Source organism: Vipera ursinii, assembly GCF_947247035.1.
Source record: "Vipera ursinii genome assembly, chromosome: 2".
Taxonomy (NCBI): Eukaryota; Metazoa; Chordata; class Lepidosauria; order Squamata; family Viperidae; genus Vipera; species Vipera ursinii.
This window is the reverse complement of record NC_139513.1, coordinates 265,938,740-265,957,139: the sequence shown is the minus strand read 5'-3', so window position 1 is coordinate 265,957,139 and position 18,400 is coordinate 265,938,740. Positions and strand designations below refer to the sequence as shown.

The 18,400-nt window shown below is 35.4% G+C and overlaps 1 protein-coding gene across 2 annotated transcripts; it reads right to left on the bottom strand.

The window, feature by feature from the left end:
- Nucleotides 1-1,523: 1,523 nt before the first annotated feature.
- TRIM23 (tripartite motif containing 23) lies at nucleotides 1,524-18,273 on the bottom strand. Of its 2 annotated transcripts, XM_083357293.1 has the most exons (12): nucleotides 18,014-18,273; nucleotides 16,251-16,413; nucleotides 15,075-15,196; nucleotides 14,334-14,612; nucleotides 13,259-13,441; nucleotides 12,353-12,568; nucleotides 10,064-10,198; nucleotides 8,892-9,021; nucleotides 8,696-8,806; nucleotides 6,933-7,057; nucleotides 5,768-5,955; nucleotides 1,524-1,609 (listed from the first exon to the last, which is right to left on the bottom strand). In XM_083357293.1, the coding sequence occupies exons 1-11, from the start codon at nucleotides 18,104-18,106 to the stop codon at nucleotides 5,776-5,778; spliced, it is 1,737 nt and encodes a 578-aa protein (XP_083213419.1). In that variant the 5' UTR covers nucleotides 18,107-18,273; the 3' UTR covers nucleotides 1,524-1,609; nucleotides 5,768-5,775. The 2 variants fall into 2 exon arrangements, with proteins under 2 accessions (XP_083213419.1, XP_083213418.1); XM_083357292.1 differs by lacking the exon at nucleotides 1,524-1,609 and having other exon boundaries at nucleotides 3,930-5,955.
- Nucleotides 18,274-18,400: the final 127 nt, after the last annotated feature.

Genomic DNA, 18,400 nt, shown 5'->3' with positions numbered 1-18,400 from the left:
GCTATTTTACATCTGTTACAGTTGCAGGTGGCTATTTTTATACAATAACTCCTGTTCCTTTGACCTATTTCTGTTTGTAATTAGAAAATAACTCATGACATAAAGTTACAAGCTAAAGTGTAATTGGATATTGTTGTATATGCTATTATCTTTGTATGTGATGCCATATGATGCCTTTATCATTTTTAAACACTGCATTTAATTTTAATCAAAATTCAACAGTATCAGTTATTTTACAAAGATATCGCTAATCAAATACAGTCCACTCTTAAAACAGTTTATATGAAGCTCTTAAAAATTTCCTTGCAGCTGAAACAATTTTAAAAACTTGCACCCATTAGTACACTAACGAGAATTAAAGGTCAGTGATGTATGAAACAAGTTTTAATTTCTGCTTGAACAAGTTATATACAGTACAAACAAGATGCTAAATGTAGTAAAACTTGAATTCAGACAACTATAATAGTTACATTCACAGTAACTTTTGTGAGTTTCAGTTAAATAATACTTTTATACAAGTACACTATATTTGCAGCAGAGCTCAACTTTTGTCAATATTAACGAACAATTATTTTTGCACATTCTCCTAAAATCAACACTTTCAGTTTTACATGAAGCAAGCGATAGCGTTTAAAGCCACTGATATAACAATTTACATTCAGTCTTTTGAACTGCTACATATCAAGTGGTATCATGCACTCTAATAGCATTAAAATGAAATAAAATAAGCAATACAGTAGCAGAAGTCTGACTTCACTAAAATATAGTAAAACCTTTCAAATTACTTCACACAAACATCTAAACTTGCAGTGTATTTTGACAGGAGTTGAAGCAGGTAACAGATGTTTCTGACCAATAACCCCTACTTTTATAATATTTAGTTATCTATAGCCAATTATTTTAATACATTTCAATTAATGCATAAATGCTACAGAACGCTGAAACATGCCTGTCATCCAAAGGGAGGGAACCACATAATGGAAAATATTTTATTTCAAATAGGTAGCATTTTTTTACTTTTAAAACAATTATATGCAACATTACTTACTACTTCAATACAATATGAAAAAAAGTGATGGCTAGTTTAAAAGATTTTTCACTGACCTTGTTTCAGAAATGATTATGTTTTAAAGATGAATTGATATTTCACTAAGTTGATAAAACTATGATCCTGGAAGTTATCTAGGATTAAGCTCCACTGAACAGCACAACACAGAAACACATGCTTGTGCTGTATAACAACATGATTCAATCACTTCAGCAATTATATTTTGAAGAGGCAGACGCACTTTGTGCCAAATAGTATTAATTGGAAAGTAGGAGAAAGCAACAGCATTTAAGCAGGACTGGGTTGTAAATAACTGCAACTTCCATTACTTACAGTCTACAGACTTTGGAATACCATTCAACAAGGATCTTATTATTGGGCATCCAAATTCTGGACTGATCCTTCACTGCAGCTCATGCACTGCTGAAGCAAGTAGCAAATTCTCAAGTCAATCGCAGTATAAAACAGTAACAATGCCTCCTTTTGCAATCTGATTGAGCTTCGTGCATGGCAGGTTCTGACTCTGCAGCTTCTGGACTCCTTGTTCTCAGCAGCTCCATTCTTAATGAGATAAACAGGTCTTTTGTTGATTCATCTATTATTGATGATGGGGCATGTTTACATATTTCCTATCTAAATCCTGTTTTAATTGGGGAAGAACTATTGCTTTGGTAAGAAACATTCTACTAAGGTCATTCTAATTCTTAGGATAGCATCAATAATTATATCTATAGCTTCACCCTTTGCAGTCTTAAAACACAGAACTACTGATTGCAGCATTCAATCAGAATTCTGAGTGAACATTTATGCATAAACTAACTAAGAGTCTCTTCAACAAGAAAATTAGCAGGCATTACAAATATGCACTCCTAGATTTCTCAAATTTACAGTCTAGAACTGGTCTAGTCTAGTTACTCTATCAAGCTAATTCTGCCTTAAAAGTTAGTGCATGTCAAAATGAATGGATTCAAGTATTAACATGAAATTATTAACCATGGTAAAGCATGACCTTTAAAATGTGTGTCACTCGATACAACAGTCAAAGAATTAAACAATATTAAACATCAAAATTACCATTTCATAGAACTTTCCCTATCAATAAGCCAACCAATATCAAGGGGGAAATGCAGAATTATCTTTATAGAATCACAGTAAAAAAGAAGCTTTAATCTGAAAATGAATCTCAGTTCAAACTAAAGTAGAAATAAATGTGCAGTCTGTGGCATTAGGGAGATAGTGTGCTTCCATGTCCTACAGTGAGGGAAAAAATTATTTGATCTGCTGATTTTGTACATTTGTCCACTGACAAAGGCTATAATTGTAATGGTAGATTTATTTTAACAGTGAAAGAATAACAACAACAAAAATCCAGAAAACGCATTTCAAAAAAGTTATAAATTGATTTGCATTTTAATGAGTGAAATAAGTATTTGATCCCCTATCAATCAGCAAGATTTCTGGCTCCCAGGTGTCTTTTATATAGGTAATGAGCTGAGATTAGGAGTGCTCTCTTAAAGGGAGTGCTCCTAATCTCAGTTTGTTACCTGTATAAAAGATAGCTGTCCACAGAAGCAATCAATCAATCAGATTCCAAACTCTCCACCATGGCCAAGACCAAAGAGCTGTCCAAGGATGTCAGGGACAAGATTGTAAATCTACACAAGGCTGGAATGGGCTACAAGACTATCGCCAAGCAGCTTGGTGCGAAAGGTGACTGCAGTTGATGTGATTATTTGCAAATGGAAGAAATGCAAAATAACTCAATCTCCCTTGGTCTGGGGCTCCATGCAAGATCTCACCTTACGGAGATTCAATGATCATGAGAACAGAGGAATCAGCCCAGAACTACATGAGAGGATCTTGTCAATAATCTCAAAGCAGCTGAGACATAGTCACCAAGAAAACAATTGGTAACACACTACGCGATGAAGGACTGAAATCCTGCAATGCCCACAATATCCCCTTGCTCAAGAAAGCACATGTACAGGCCCATCTGAAGTTTGCCAATGAACATCTGAATGATTCAGAGGAGAACTGGGTGAAAGTGTTGTGGTCAGATGAGACCAAAATCGAGCTCTTTGACCAACTCAACTCGCAGTGTTTGGAGGAGGAGGAATGCTGCCTGTGACCCCAAAAACACCATCCCCACCGTCAAATGCAGAAGTGGAAACATTCTGCTTGGGGAGTGTTTTTCTGCTAAGGGGACAGGACAACTTTACCACATCAAAGGGACAATAGTCAGGACTACGTACCATCATATTTTGGGTGAGAACCTCCTTCCCTCAGCCAGGGCATTGAAAATGGGTCATGGATGGGTATTCCAGCATGACAATCACCCACAATACACGGCCAAGGCAACAAAGGATTGGCTCAAGAGGAACATTAAGGTCCTGGAGTGGCCTAGCCAGTCTCCAGATCTTAATCCCATAGGAAATTATGGAGGGAGCTGAAGATTCGAGCTGCCAAACATCAGTCTCAAAACCTTAATGATGTGGAGAGTATCTGCAAAGAGGAATGGGACAAAATCCCTCCTGAGATCTGTGCAAACCTGGCGGCCAATTACAAGAAACGTCTGACCTCTGTGACTTCCAACAAGAGGTTTGCTACCAAGTACTAAGTCATGTTTTGTGAAGGGGTTAAATACCTATTTCACTTATTAAAATGCAAATCAGTTTATAACTTTTGAAATGCATTTTTTCTGGATTTTTTAGTTCTTATTGTGTGTGTCTCTCTGTTAAAATAAACCTACCATTAAAATTATAGACTGATCATTTCTTTTTCAGTGTGCAAATGTACAAAATTGCTAAGCACATTGATTTGTGCTTTAGATTGTAAGCCGCCCTGAGTCTTCGGAGAAGGGCGGGATATAAATGGGATTAAAAAAAAAATCAGCAGGGGATCAAATAATTTTTCCCTCACCGTACATATATATGGAAACTAAAGGATCTTCAACTTTCCAAGATTTCCTGCTAAATAAGATTTTGAATAATTTAATATTAAAAGAGAAGCCAAACCTGATCTTAAAGGGGAGAGGGACATAGTCACGTATCATCAGATTAGAAGGAACTGCAAAGGATAACACAACTCCCAAATTCTGATAAGGTTTAACATGATAGGAAAATGAGAAGGGATTCAGGCATGCAATCTCAACTAAAAAAATGCTAAGACAAGGGCACATTGTCTTTTAAAGAAAGTCTGTTTTCCATGTACCAATTTAGGCAAATAATTGTAAATTCTGAAGGATTTGTTACATAATTTGAAATAATATCTGCCATATGTTTAACTAGTAGTTTTTCTGTAAGACAACGCTGTTCTTTACTCCAACAACATTCCAACTGAGATAAGAAAAGTGGAAGACAACAATCTGTGGATAGGGGTTTGCTTTTCATGAGTTTTTATGACAAGGAATGTCAAAAATGTAAAAACCCAACCCCTACAGAGAATTTTGGTGAAAAATAGTGTGAAGAGAGAAAGAAGCAAGAAAGCATATGGCAGAAGCAGGCTACATTAAATGGAAAAGGCAAATGAAGCAGTCAGGACACTTTATCTAAGCTGATGATATTTGGGTGGGCTGGTATATTTCCCACAATTCACAGCAATAATGTGTAACTTTGACATCTTTGTAAATAAGTTGAGAAATGCTACTTTATCATTTTAATATTCAAGAGGCCACCTTCATTTTCCTCTCCATTTTTATTAGAATGCAATTTTTTTCTGGGCAAAAATTTCCTGTCCTTTCTAGAGTTGAACAAATGGTTTGCTGAATACTTAATTTTTACTACAACCTGCACTATTAATTTTTAAACTTCTCATCTCAACTACATTAGTTGAGGTCCTATTTCACTACTGTTATTTTTTCTGCATGTTCAAGGCTAATCATAATTTATCGAAAGCACATCAGTAACAAGCAATGTGTGCATAAAAAATAACCAGTTAAATAGGCTATATAATTTCAACAAGTTATAAAGTCAACAGATTGTAATTAAAGCACACAATATATTTGTAAATAAATTTGACCTGATAAACAGCTTATATAACAGCTTCAATCTGTCAGATATTAAACTTAATGTTTTAAATATCAACTTTGAATGGATGGAACATTTGTACATTAGACATTTGTTTTCTAAATGTACCTGAAAATTAACATGAACATGTATGTTATATTAATGCCATTTTAGAGGCAGCATTATTATATATACTTTGTAAGCCACATTTGCAGAATAATAACAGTAATAAGTAAGTCTCTGATTAGCACAACAGTATAGATATGGGCTTGAATTTTGTTTTAAGAGCAAGAGCTATTAACCAGGACCAAGCTTTTGTGCAGTTCAGTTCCTGCTTCACTTTAATATATAGTAAACTATGTTGGTAATGTGAAACAAAGGTTATACATGCACCCAAATCTGAGAGAACAAGTGGATGCAGCAAGGCCATCATAGAAAGAAGTGAAATTAAATAGATGCTAAATCCTGAGAGAAGGATGTTTAATAGGGAAGGCTGAAGATCCTCAGTTCAAATTTCTTTAAAAGAAATTAAGGCACCTTTCCCACAAATACGTTATATCACTCTATTTGGTTACTGTAATTCACACAAGATATACCTCCACTGTGCTTCAGTCTAGCATTCCAACAAAACCTTTTTAAGGAGTAACAGGTTTAGATGAAGTTCACATCTGACCATATCAATTCACATAAATAAATAACTGATCTTTATGCTTACTAGCTCTCTTAAGCCACATCCAGTACACCTGCAGCTACCAGATGCCTTGAAAGCCAATCCAGTCCTTCGTAAAGTCCCATGCCACTTCGGGCATCGCAACCTTGAATGTACCAGCTACGACCACAGCAAAGTTTGTGGAGATTCAGTAATTCTGTGATTGCTTCTACTGAAAGTGCCCCTGGCACATCCTGTAAAAAAAACCCCATAATATTAATATGCAGACAGATAGTACTTTAAAAGTAAATGTTCTTATTTAAGAATACGGTATTTTTTTACAGTTTGGACATGTAGCCAATGGGGAGGGGAAATGCATTTAGGACACTGAGCAGGAGAGAAAAGACAGACTACAACTTTTATTATAAAAATATTGCTACAAATTGTATATAATAAATGCTTAATCCAGCCTACCTGTAACTCTTGGAAGAGATAGCAACACCACAAATCATTTAAACTGTTTCTGTAACTGCATTCAAATTATGTGATATATAACAAGATTCTTTCTAAGGGAGAGGTCCTTCCAATTAACTTTCAACTAAGATCCTGCATTAAGTTCCAACCATTTGCAGAAATAATTGGAAGAAATAAAGTCAACCCAAGAAACCAGACACAGGTAACTACAAAGGTGTAGGCCAAAAAACTAGTGTTAGAAAGCAACATTTACTTTTAGCTTTACTAATTACCGGCTAACATAGGTTCACATCAGCCTTTAGCATGGTTTATTGATAATGTAACAAGTAACACAAGGACCAGCACTTGGTATTCAGTGAATGAACATAGGACAGAATTTCCTTTTTGTTCTGCCCTACCCAAGAGCTATTTTGCTCTCAGTCCATCTTCTGATGGACTGAAGAGAGAGAGAGAGAGAGAGAAGGAAAACAGAAAGCCATCCTTCTTGTGGATGGCATTCCATTTAGCCAGTCATGTAGAGAAGGAATGGAAGTGAAGACCGAGTTTTCAATGAAAGCTGCAGATAAAATAATAGTGGCAAAAAGATTATTTTTAATAGAATAATATTTATTTTATTTTGATTGATTTACTAATGTGTTTTTAAGGACTGTCACTTAAATTACAACGATATTTGATATATTCTGTATTTTCTCCCATTTTATACTGCCAAAATGAAAAGAATGGAAATTAAACAGAGGAAAAAAATGGGCTGTAATACCTGTTTGTTGGCAAAAATCAGTAACAAAGCATCACGTAGTTCCTTCTCTGTTAATAGTTTGGCAAGTTCGCTGTGTGCCTCGCTGACTCTGTCTCTATGGCTGCTATCAATCACAAAGACCACAGCTACAGAAAAGAACAATTATGCAGTTACATTTGTTATGAATTTGTTTCATCCTACTAAAATTTTATTTTTTGAGGTCAGAAAGAGAATTAAATTTTAAATTCAATTTGAAAGCTAGGGAATAGTACAAAATTTGACACTGGCATCTACTTGAAGCAGACTCTTATAGTACACAAAAAAATGCATCCTCTGCAACACCAGAAAACTTTAGAAATAGCTTTCAGGGTTACGCAGAAGTAAACTATTAGTTGAAGAACCAGCAAATGGAATGCAAGGAAGTGGTTTTTAATGAACTGCTCATCCAATCTAACAAAATCTGCTCCAAATAAGATAGCACTAAGAAGAGGATGAAAGAATCAGTGAAAATATCTATATTTCCCTATTCCACTGTGTATGTGGCAATAGTAGAGACAGGAGACGCTGCTAAGTCCAGCCATGAGAAGAAACTTAAATTCATGGAGAAGTAACCATGGATCAAACCCAATGTTTCAAGTGTTACAGATGGTCCTCATTTAACAACACTTGTTCAGTGATCAAATTTGCAATGGTGCTGAACGAATGGTAGTTATAACTGTTTCTCAAAAGTTCTAACAGAGTTCTTTAGTCATATGATCAGCTTCCAGCTTCCTACAAGTAAAATCGATGGGGAAACAGGCAGGAAGTAAGAAATTGGGATCACATGAGATCTTCACATAACAATCCATAGTCTTTACTTAACAACAGTAACTGGGACTGCTGGAACTGCCATAGCTAAGTAATATGGTCATTTTATGTCATGCTTTACAACTACATCACTTAAGTGATGGAAATTACATACCCAGTTACTATTGTTAATCAAGGGCTACTTGTAATTGAAACTGTAATGTGGCTAATTGCAGCTGTCTATAGGACTGTTTATGAAACGTACTGGAATACTTAGTTCAGAATATTGCAGCTCATCTGTTCATAGGAACTTCATATAAGGAACATATAAAACAGTGGTACTAAATTCTAATTTCTCAAAACAATGCAAAATATTAACAATGACTTTCAAAGCCTTGAATGGCATAAGATCAAGATATCAAGATAGGATCAAGAAGGACTACCTTCTTCTTCATGAAACTACCTGACTACCAAGATCATTTCTGGAGGCCCTTCTGGTATGCCTTACATGATTAGGGTCTAGAGAAAAGTCTTTCAGTGATTGCACATAGATTCTCAAACTTCATTACAATGAAGGCCTCTCTTACTTCCTCCCTCACAAGTAAGTGAGAACTCTTCCTTCTGAGGAGGATCTTTAGTATATCATCTTTCTTAATGTTTTTGTTGCTGCTGCTGTATTGTCTTTTATGTTTCTGCTTTTCAGAGAAATGCTTTTACTATTATTTGCTATTAGTTGCATAGATTTCTGTGAAGGATACTTGGGGTATAATTTTTAAAATTAATTAAACAACAATCTCATCGTTATTTAGAGATTTTTGCAAATCCCTCAGAAATTATAAGCAAATGTAAATGTTATCTACATCTTAAATATTTATACTTTGAAATTACGGTAAATGAATTTCCATGGGAGTTATTTTCACATTAACTACTACCAAATGTTTGGATGAGAGATACAATTATATTTAAAGTAATTAAGGCACAAAGCATTGTATTTTTACCTTGTGTATTGAGGTAATAATGTTTCCATAAAGGCCTCAGTTTGTGTTTGCCACCTACATCCCAAATAGTGAATTTCAGGTTTTTATATTCTACTGTCTCAACATTAAAACCTAAGGGAGTAAAAGAACTTTAATTATACATTCCTAACAAAACATACCCAAGAAAATCACATTTTTTGAAATCTCTGTTACTTACCTATGGTTGGAATGGGTTGCATGAACTCATCTTGTTTTAATTTAAATAAAATGGTAGTTTTGCCTGCTCCGTCTAATCCAAGGGTCACCACTCTAATCTCCATTTTTGGTCCAATGTGTACTCTATTGTCCTTCAGTAGAGAAAAAAGGGTTGTTCATTTTAGAAGCTAACATTCAAAGGCATTTTTACATGTCAGTCAAATAATTTTTCCTTTTTTTAATAGAAGTCATAAATTGAGGATTGAGAAAGTAATTTAAATATCTTGTCAACACCCTCAGACCTTAGTTTTAGTAAGCAACATTGACCAGTATTATACAAATCTCCAGTTTTAGAAATATACTAAGCTCTGGTGCTCAGATTGTGGTAGATATGAACAATTTTTAAAATTACGGCACCAATCATCTTCGTTAGAGAAGGGAAAAGAGGCTGTAATACAACTTTGGTAGTGGTGGGGTGAATATGCATACATATATGGGCATATAGTTATGCATTTAAGCATTTGTTAAGTAAAGGATAGAGTGCAATATTCTTAAAACCCACTTGAGTATGGAATTCTGTATGCACCTATACCAAGGGAAAAATAACTGGGCATTTTTATGTGTATGATCCTGACTACAATTACCTTTCCCTTCAGTGCTATCCTGAAGAATTCTCCAGCGACTACTGAAGTCTTCCACGCAAAAGGTTATCTATCCTGAGCTTGTAACATATGTTACAAAGATTACTTGTAAAAGGTGATTAATGTTGAAGATTCCATATTTGATATATTACAACACTGGAAATCAAACTAATATTTTGCTTTCTGGTATTAATTTAAATAGATAGGTCAATGTGTATTGAAGTCAATGAATATACCCACTGTCAGGCCTATACAAATGAAAAGCTGTGCAATCTTTCATTGGCAGATAACTGTTTAACTAAATACAGCTCTTTGTTCCATCTGGGATAGAACATAAACAGAAGGAATGAATGGATCTCAACGTTCCAGCTTCCACTTTTAGCTACAGATCATGAACCAAATTAACCTTTTAATTGTAGTTTTCATTTTAACCCAAACAGATTCTTGTACCATACAGCAGATTATTTCAAAGTTGCCCAAATTGTTAGTGGGAAAAGAATAAGAACCAAACTCATGTTTTGAATCTTTAACCTAGAGATTAAAAGAACTATACCTTTGTAAAAGTAACTGGAATGCTAGCATCAAGTTGAATGTGGTCTGCAAGTTCTGTAAATTGTTGTTGTTGTTTCTGCAATGTTTCTAAAAGCCTTGTAATTTCCTGTTTAGCCAAAACAACTCTACAGTCATCCTAAAAAGGGAAGCTAAATTTAGTGTAGTAAGCACAGAATCATCTAAATATTATCCTTTTCAACATATAACAGAATGAGAAATTACACCAAGATGGGTGAATTCACAGTCCTTGCACTAACCTACTTTTGGCCCAAATCATTTTGCCAACATTTGCCAACAGAATGGTTGAATTTTAGTTACATTCCTATCCTAAAATAAGTGGAAAACTCATTTTTACTCATCCTGGTAAGGAGATGATGATGATGAAGGAGGGAAAATAATAAAACAATACAATAAAAATGATCTATTTAAGAAAACTACAAATTAGGGTATTAAAAAAACAACCAACAAGAACAGCAGTAAAAATGAAATCCAATGCCAAAGCCAACTTAATAACAACACAATTACATAACAATTCCAAGTTAAATGCTGATCAAATCTCTGGTGGGATGCTATTGTACAAGATACCACCACAAGAAAAGCATGATTTCTGGGCCCATACTATTCTTACTTCCCACATGCTGGTAACTAGGCATCTTAGAGCCAAGATGTTATAAAATAAATCAGGTCTCTTGAGAAAGGTGGTCCTGAACATCTGGAAATCAAACCACACAGTTCTTTAAAGGCCACTTTCAATTCTACTATAAACCTATCAGAGGTCCATGCAGCAATCAAAATTCTAGTATTAAACAGCTGCAGTGGCTCTCACCTACCTGTGCAGGCTGCTGCATTCTGCATCAACTGTAGTTTCTGAATAGTTATTCAGGTATTCATTATAAAGAGCACTGCAGTGATCTACTCTTGTGATAATGAGATGTGAGTCACAATCAATAGGTGAGAAGAAGGTCTTTGGAAGGTAGTGTCTCAATTGTTGAAATATTGCCTACCTCTGAACATACAAGCTGTCCCCAAAAATTTAATTTTATGGGTTAATATAACACAGAACTTATACAACATAGAAGGAGAAATCTGTCATGATTTGCAGCAACAGATTACTCATATGCATTAGTTGTCAACATCTGAATCAGACTTTTCTTCGTGGCCAGTTTATCAAAAAGACTTTCAAGTGACACTAAGTTTTTGAAATTGCTTTGCTTATAAGTAGTTCTCCTTCCCTTCTTTCCATGTATCACCAAAGTCATATAACTCACAGCTATACTTATTCATTTTGAGATTATATTTGATTATTTAATGATGTTGTATATATTTATACACTTTTCTGATGGATTAGATTACTGTAACAAAATTAAAAAAAATTGTATGCCATTCCAAAACTGGTTAAGAAATATTTAAAAAATGGAACTTCAACTCTAGCAGATTTAGATTAAAATTATTTTGCAACAGAAATAAATACAACTGTTTCATAACTCATTAATATAAACAACCTACAAAGTCAGTACATTGTTCATAAAAACTTTTGTCTCTTAAAGATCAGAGCAGCATCACACTAGAAACAAGAAAACAAGTTATATTTTATTCAGATGAAATAATACAAGTTAATTGCTCATCAATATTAAAAATGTATTTAAACTAATTTCTAAAAGGTTAAACAGAAAACAAAACCAATCAGTTTTAGTTTACTTCTGTTATATATTTTGGACACAATAGGATTTAAAGTTTGTTTAATAATTACATGTTTTAATAATCAAGTTTAATATCCTCCATAAACACTTTTACCCATGGAATCCACAAAGAGGCAAATGACAAAATGGTATAATGAGATCATCACACAAATACCACAATCTATGTATTTGCATCCAACATAACTGTAATGTACTGCAGATACTGATGCTTATACCTCGAAGCCAGATCTAATGTTTTCTTAATTTATACTGCTTTTCAGAAATGGGGTCTCAACATTTTAATAAACAATAAACCATGAATGAAACTCAAGTTTTAATCTGAATTTGACTTCAACCAGTTGCTTATGATATTGTTGGTTACCTTGACATTTTGTTATGCTTTTTGTCTGGAGGATTCTGTCTCCCACTGCTATTTATGAGGTCAGTATTTCAGTAAAGCCAGGTTATAATCCACTAAGAATCTGTAACAGGTTGTCCAATATTGATTATTTACAAATTGTACAATATTTGTACCTGAGAGTTGGCATTTCAAGACATATATATCCACATCTGTCCCAATACTGATTTTGGTTATAATAATGATCCCCTACCTGCTGTAAAGTCTTTTCACAGTGAAGACATGCTGTTGAAACCTGTGATAACAGGATAGTCATATCTTCTTGTTGTTGCCTAAGCCAGATCAATTTTTCTCGCACATGTGCATCCACCACACTAAGTGCCATTTCTTCTTGGCGGCAAAGTGTCTCGTGAAGGTCAGAAAAATAGGCTCTGACACATGACCGAGCATTCTCTGCAGTGCCTGGAACCTGAAGTGGGATTATAAAATCGAGAGGCTGCAGAGGCATTTTGATTATACTAAAACAAATTTTGTTTTGAATAGTATTTCTCTCTGATGTAAGCTCAATCATATACACAGAGTATTCATTTTTAATGTGACCATCCTGCTTTATCGGGAGGAAAAAAATGAAATAATAAGAACAGCAGTATTACAAAAGTCAAAATGCATGACTTTCAGATTTCACAATGTATTGTATCTCCAATGTTAAAAATGCTGAAACATTAGATCGACATAAGCACAGAATGAAATCAGAAAAATAAAAAAATTGCTGTCATTCATTCTGCACAAAAAGGTGTTTTTAAAAGTTTGTTTAAAGATATGAATGAAACTCCCGCTGAATATGCCTTTGCTCTAGTTTTAAAAGAGTTCTCTGCATCCCTGACATTTTTCATTATCATGTTTCCAAATTCTCCAGAATCAATCATCTCCTTAATGTTCTTGACATCTGTTTTATCCTACAGATAAAATGTAGGATAAATGTAAGAACATTATCAACTTTGTGTGAGTCTGCCATGGTTAGTGTTTATTTATTGCAAAAAAGTTCATAAAATGTAAATACTGTAGTATGTGATATATCAGTACTTCCAAAAGAAATCTAAAATTAAGAAATTTATTATAAAGATTATACATAAACTGAAGAAACTAGAAAATTGCTTACATGTTCTGTATGGGTCATTCCTATACCATCTTCAAAGATCTGTTCTCCTCCTTCTATTTGTTGTACAATTCCATCTAGTTTCCGAGAATAATCTGAGATTTCTTCTGTGAAAGTTCTTATACAGTGAGCCATATCTAAAATGGAAGCACGGATCTGATTTGCTTCTGGTTCCAATATACTGTGCTAAAGGAAAAACAAACAAACAAAACAATGAACATCCTTTCCTGAAGTTCTTCTGATCTGCATTCCATTTGTCACCCATTATAAAACTGGAAACAGAATGTTGGACATTCTGCTACAAAAACATAGAATGCAACAGATATGGGAAAGCATACTTTCCAAATTCTTTAACAGCATTGGCCATTACAGGAATCTATATCTTTTGTTTAATTATATTCTGTATTTGGGTGTTTCTGTTCTCCCCTTCGTGTTGTAGCTACGTTTGGGGATATGGCACACTGGGAAGCACAGGGGGAGCTGCATATGTTCCACTCTAGATCATGAAGGACGAAGAGAGAGGGGGGCTTAGAATGGAACAGCCAGAGACCTTTCAAGCTTTTACCAACTGCCTTTCCTGAATGACTGCACTGGGGAAATGACTTCTGTAATTTTCCCTGTATTTGCCAGTTCAATCTTTTGTTGTTTTCTCCTCCCAAACCAAATTTGGTCTCATTCTATTTAGTTTCTGAAGTGTGATCCTGTCAAGAGACAGAAAGAATCTCAAAGCCTTTTCATGAATTATTTCCAATATTCCATTGGATTGAAAATAACAAAAAGGGAGATGGTAAATTGAAAAAATAAAACTACTTTTCTAAAAGTTTTCTGATTTTGACTTGAAGCTTGAAAAAGGACAAAGTTTATACAGATTAGTTGCTTCTAAAATATTACAGAGAGTAAAACTTAAGCACGGTATACAAATGGCATTTCCAATAAAATTAGAAACATTCATGTGTAGGCATCCTACCCTATTACTGCAGACAAGCAGCTTTAAAGTAATGTTATTGGAATGCAGATACATCTTACCCACTCAGTCAGTCATGTATTAACACAGATGGAAATCAAGAATGAAACCTACTTTATGACCCTGGTGTTTTCCGTATTCTTTGCAAACACAACACATAAGAGGATTGGCCTGACAACCTTCTTCCAAGCACACAAATTCAATGGCATGCACTTGGTGTTGAGAACACATCGTCTTTTCATGTGGCTTATCAGCAAGGGGCACACGTCTGTGTTTTGCTAGTGTTTTTGTAGAATGTGTAAGGTGGGAACAGTCTGTACACAGGTGGGTAGCACAAACAGTGCAGTACACAGAAGCCAGATGAGTGTCATCTTCATCACATCGGATGATGCACTAAAAATAAAGAAAACAACAGCTATTTTTTTAAAAAAAAATATCTAAATTTTTATATCTTATTTTTTAGAGATGAACCCCTACAAATATAGCTAAGAAAGTCCAGGTCAATTTTTTTCCCCAAAAACTTTCTTAAAGATCTATACCAGATGTATTATATGTAGAGAGATGCAGAGAGAAAGAAACTGAGAGGCCATTAGTAAAAAAAATTCCTGTCTTTCATTCTCACCGATCTAGCTATTCTAACGATTATATAAGAGTAGACCACCTGACATTAACTTAAGAAAAACATGAGCAGGATTGCTTTGTATAAAATATGTGCCTCCAAAGCCATTTGTTCAATTTAAATAGGGTAAAGAACTTGTGATCATCCAAATTTTGCTGAGCTATAATTCTCAGAATTTCATCACTTGCTTACATTCTGAATATGACAATAAAATAAATAAAATGAATTATTATTACCTCTCCAGATAGGCCAATACTTTCTTCAATTGTTCCACATTGACCACCTAATCCATTCTGCAATCGCTCCAGGAGTTCCAACAAAGCAAAGTTTTTTTTCAATCCCCACACACCAGAATCACCTATTTGGGAAAAAAGACAAAAATCATCACATGTTGTCACTGAATTATTTATTTAGTTATTTACTTACTTACTTACTTCAAATAGTCAACCATCTCGCGATACCATTGGTTTAAAAATGAAGGACAAATGAAGACAAATGAACAATACAGCACAAATCATTGATAAATGCATATCAATCTCATTAAACTCCTGACCCTTATGCTAAAACAAAAACGATTTATAGAATTTTTTCCTTCTATGCTAATTATCCAAATAATGACAGATTCAGAACAAATTTTATCCATAGAAATGATATCAAAAGTGGATTTGCAACTGCAGAAAGAGAATTACTAGAAAAGAATGTTTCACTGGATCTACCAGTAAAACTGGTGGAGGCTTTAAAATTTAAAAAGGAAGTACAAATGACAAATCAAGTATTTGTATTTTTTTTCCAGCATGGCTGGCTGAGGAATTTTAAAATTGTCAAGGCTGAGAAACACTTCTCTAGAGAGTTCAGACCAGTTTTCTTAGGAACCTATTCCAAATCCCCTCTTTGTTTCAAATGCAATTCTTTCTCATCACACCAGCATCAGTAGTAGTGAAATCAATGCTTCATCACATATTTTCCCATCCTGGACCAAAATATACTTTGTATAGGTCTTATAGGCCTAGTATCTTGGATTCTTACTAAAACTTTGTTTCATTCTGATCAAACAATAGGCAAAAAAGCTCCTTGGCTTTTCATTAACCCAGCTTGGCACATGCAATACAGTTAGTCCTCATCTTACAAATGATTTCACAGATACCTTCCCTACATTATCTATTAAGTGGAGATTTTATTATGCATGCATGTGCTTCTCTATGTATATTATTGTATGTATATTCCCTGTGAGGTGAGTTGGACTGAGACATAATGAGTGGCCCAAAGTCACCCAGCTGGCTTTTATGGCTATTATATACACCGGCATACATATGAATATATAGTATCTGAATAAAATAGTTGAGTTCAACTTACTCTTCCACTTACTAAACAGCAAAATCTTAACTATGTATCAAGGTTTAAAAATACCTTACCTAGTTCAGTAACTTGTCGATCAAAAGGACACCGAACTGCTCTGCCATGGAGAGGAAGTCGAGTAAGACAGTCATGACAGACAGTATGACCACATAAAAGAAGTCTGGGAACTTTGTCTCCTTGCAATGAAAACACATCTTCACAGACTCCACATTCCAAAACCTATAATTAACAGAAAATAATTGGACATAATTAAATGGAAGGGAGAAAAAGGTCAATTTTCAATGATTAAGGATATCTATGTGGTTTAAAGATGCAATTAAGAGTGGAAAATGAAGACATCACCAATTTCTTCTTAGTTTAGATGATATAATTCAATGTCAAACTGCAACAACTATTCTGTACATCAATCAGTCTGGGTGATAGTCTTTACAGCTCACATCCTAGAGCTGTGGTGGCGAACCTATGGCATGTGTGCCACTGTGGGCACGTGCACCATTGCCCCAGTCCTAGGCCTTCAGCTGGGTTTTATAAAACCTTTTCACTTTAGGCCTCCGCCACCATATGCAAAAAGAAAAAAAAAGGTTCAATCAATCAATTTCAACTTCTCGCGGGGAAAAAAAGATCTCGCAAAGTTGGAATTGATTGAACTTTTTAGTCCTACCCAGTCTGCCTTTACCACCGCAGCCACGGCCACCCAATGGGCCACACCCACCCAATGGGCCACGCCCACCCGACACACGACGATACATAAGTGGGTTTTGGGTTGCAGTTTGGCCACTTGTTCTCTAAAAGGTTCGCCATCACTGTCCTAGAGCATATCATATAAAGTGCCTTGATCAACAGATCTGGTTCAAGTGTTTTCTCAACAACCTTAGACTGAGAACCCGTATGTCCCTTCAGAAGCAATTTTACATGGAGCTTAGTTCCAGGAAAAACAATCTCAGTTCACTTTTCCCTTAAACCAAAAAAAATCATAAGGGACCTCTTTAAAAAAAGAAATATAAATCTACTGCCTTTTGGAGTGGAATAATATCTAGGTTTTAAAGATTGTTATTCTACAAAGAGAAAAATCTCAATTTACTAAGGAGATTTTTTCTCTTCATATATTCATAGTTCCAATGACTTGAGATAAGGACTTTATTTACTACCTTTGTGAGGGGAGAGACTTTTTCAAGAATTACATGCCAAGAATAATTCAAACTGAAAAGGGCTGATTATGTTACTGTCAGCACAGCTACATCTTCCTGAAGTGTTTCGCTCATTTAAATTGTATCCAATATTTTATCCTGAAAGCACAGGATCCTTCCCTGGTGGCAAGAATACTCATCGTTTTTTCCTTATTCAGTCTATGAAGAAAATATGAAGAACTGATGAAGCTTCTTGGATGAGCAGTGAAATGTCTTCTTCCTCAAGGAAAAAAAAAACAACACAGTCCAGTTGCCTTTTGAAAAAGCACCTTTGAGACAACCATGACTGAGAATCTCCATAGACGTATGAGGAAAAATGTAAATATCAAAATATCTGTGGGAGATTCTATTACTTTAAAGCACTCGTTTTATCAGGATGGGAGAAAGAATGTGAACAATTCTGATCTGATGGCTTAGGCAAGGCAGGCCATTGGAACTACCCCCTTTTGCTCCAACGCGGCCTGCGAGAATCTACCCAGAGAAACCCCAGTGATTCTCGGGGGATGCTGGGAGAGAGAAAAGAGAGAAGCGCTAGCGGGCTAAAGGGACGACGGATCCTCTCAGTTTTCCATCGCTCGGTCCCTGAAGAAGCCAAAATCAAGGGCCCGCCTTCTCAGGTTCACTGGACTCACCTTCACAACAGGCCCCGCCGGACTTCGGCTGTGTCTGTTCCCGGCATCCATCCCAGAGCCAGACCCGATTTTGTTCACACTTAGTGTTGCCATCTTGGACGAGGAAGGAGAACGACCGAGAGAAGCGGACTCCACTATGGACCCACAACGGAGGTCCCCCTGGAGACGGAGGAGGGACAGGATTGCGCGGAAACGTCACTAAAGAGAGCCGGAGGCAGGTCTACTATACAGACGTGCAAAAAAGGCGTTTAACTTGGGCCTATAGGTTTCTTACCACTACGCATGTCTGTTTCTTCTCAGTATGCTACGGAACGCCATATAAAAAGTCAAAGTTCAGCGGAACTACAGCTACCAGAATGCAATATGTTGACAGTCCGTGTTGTTCTC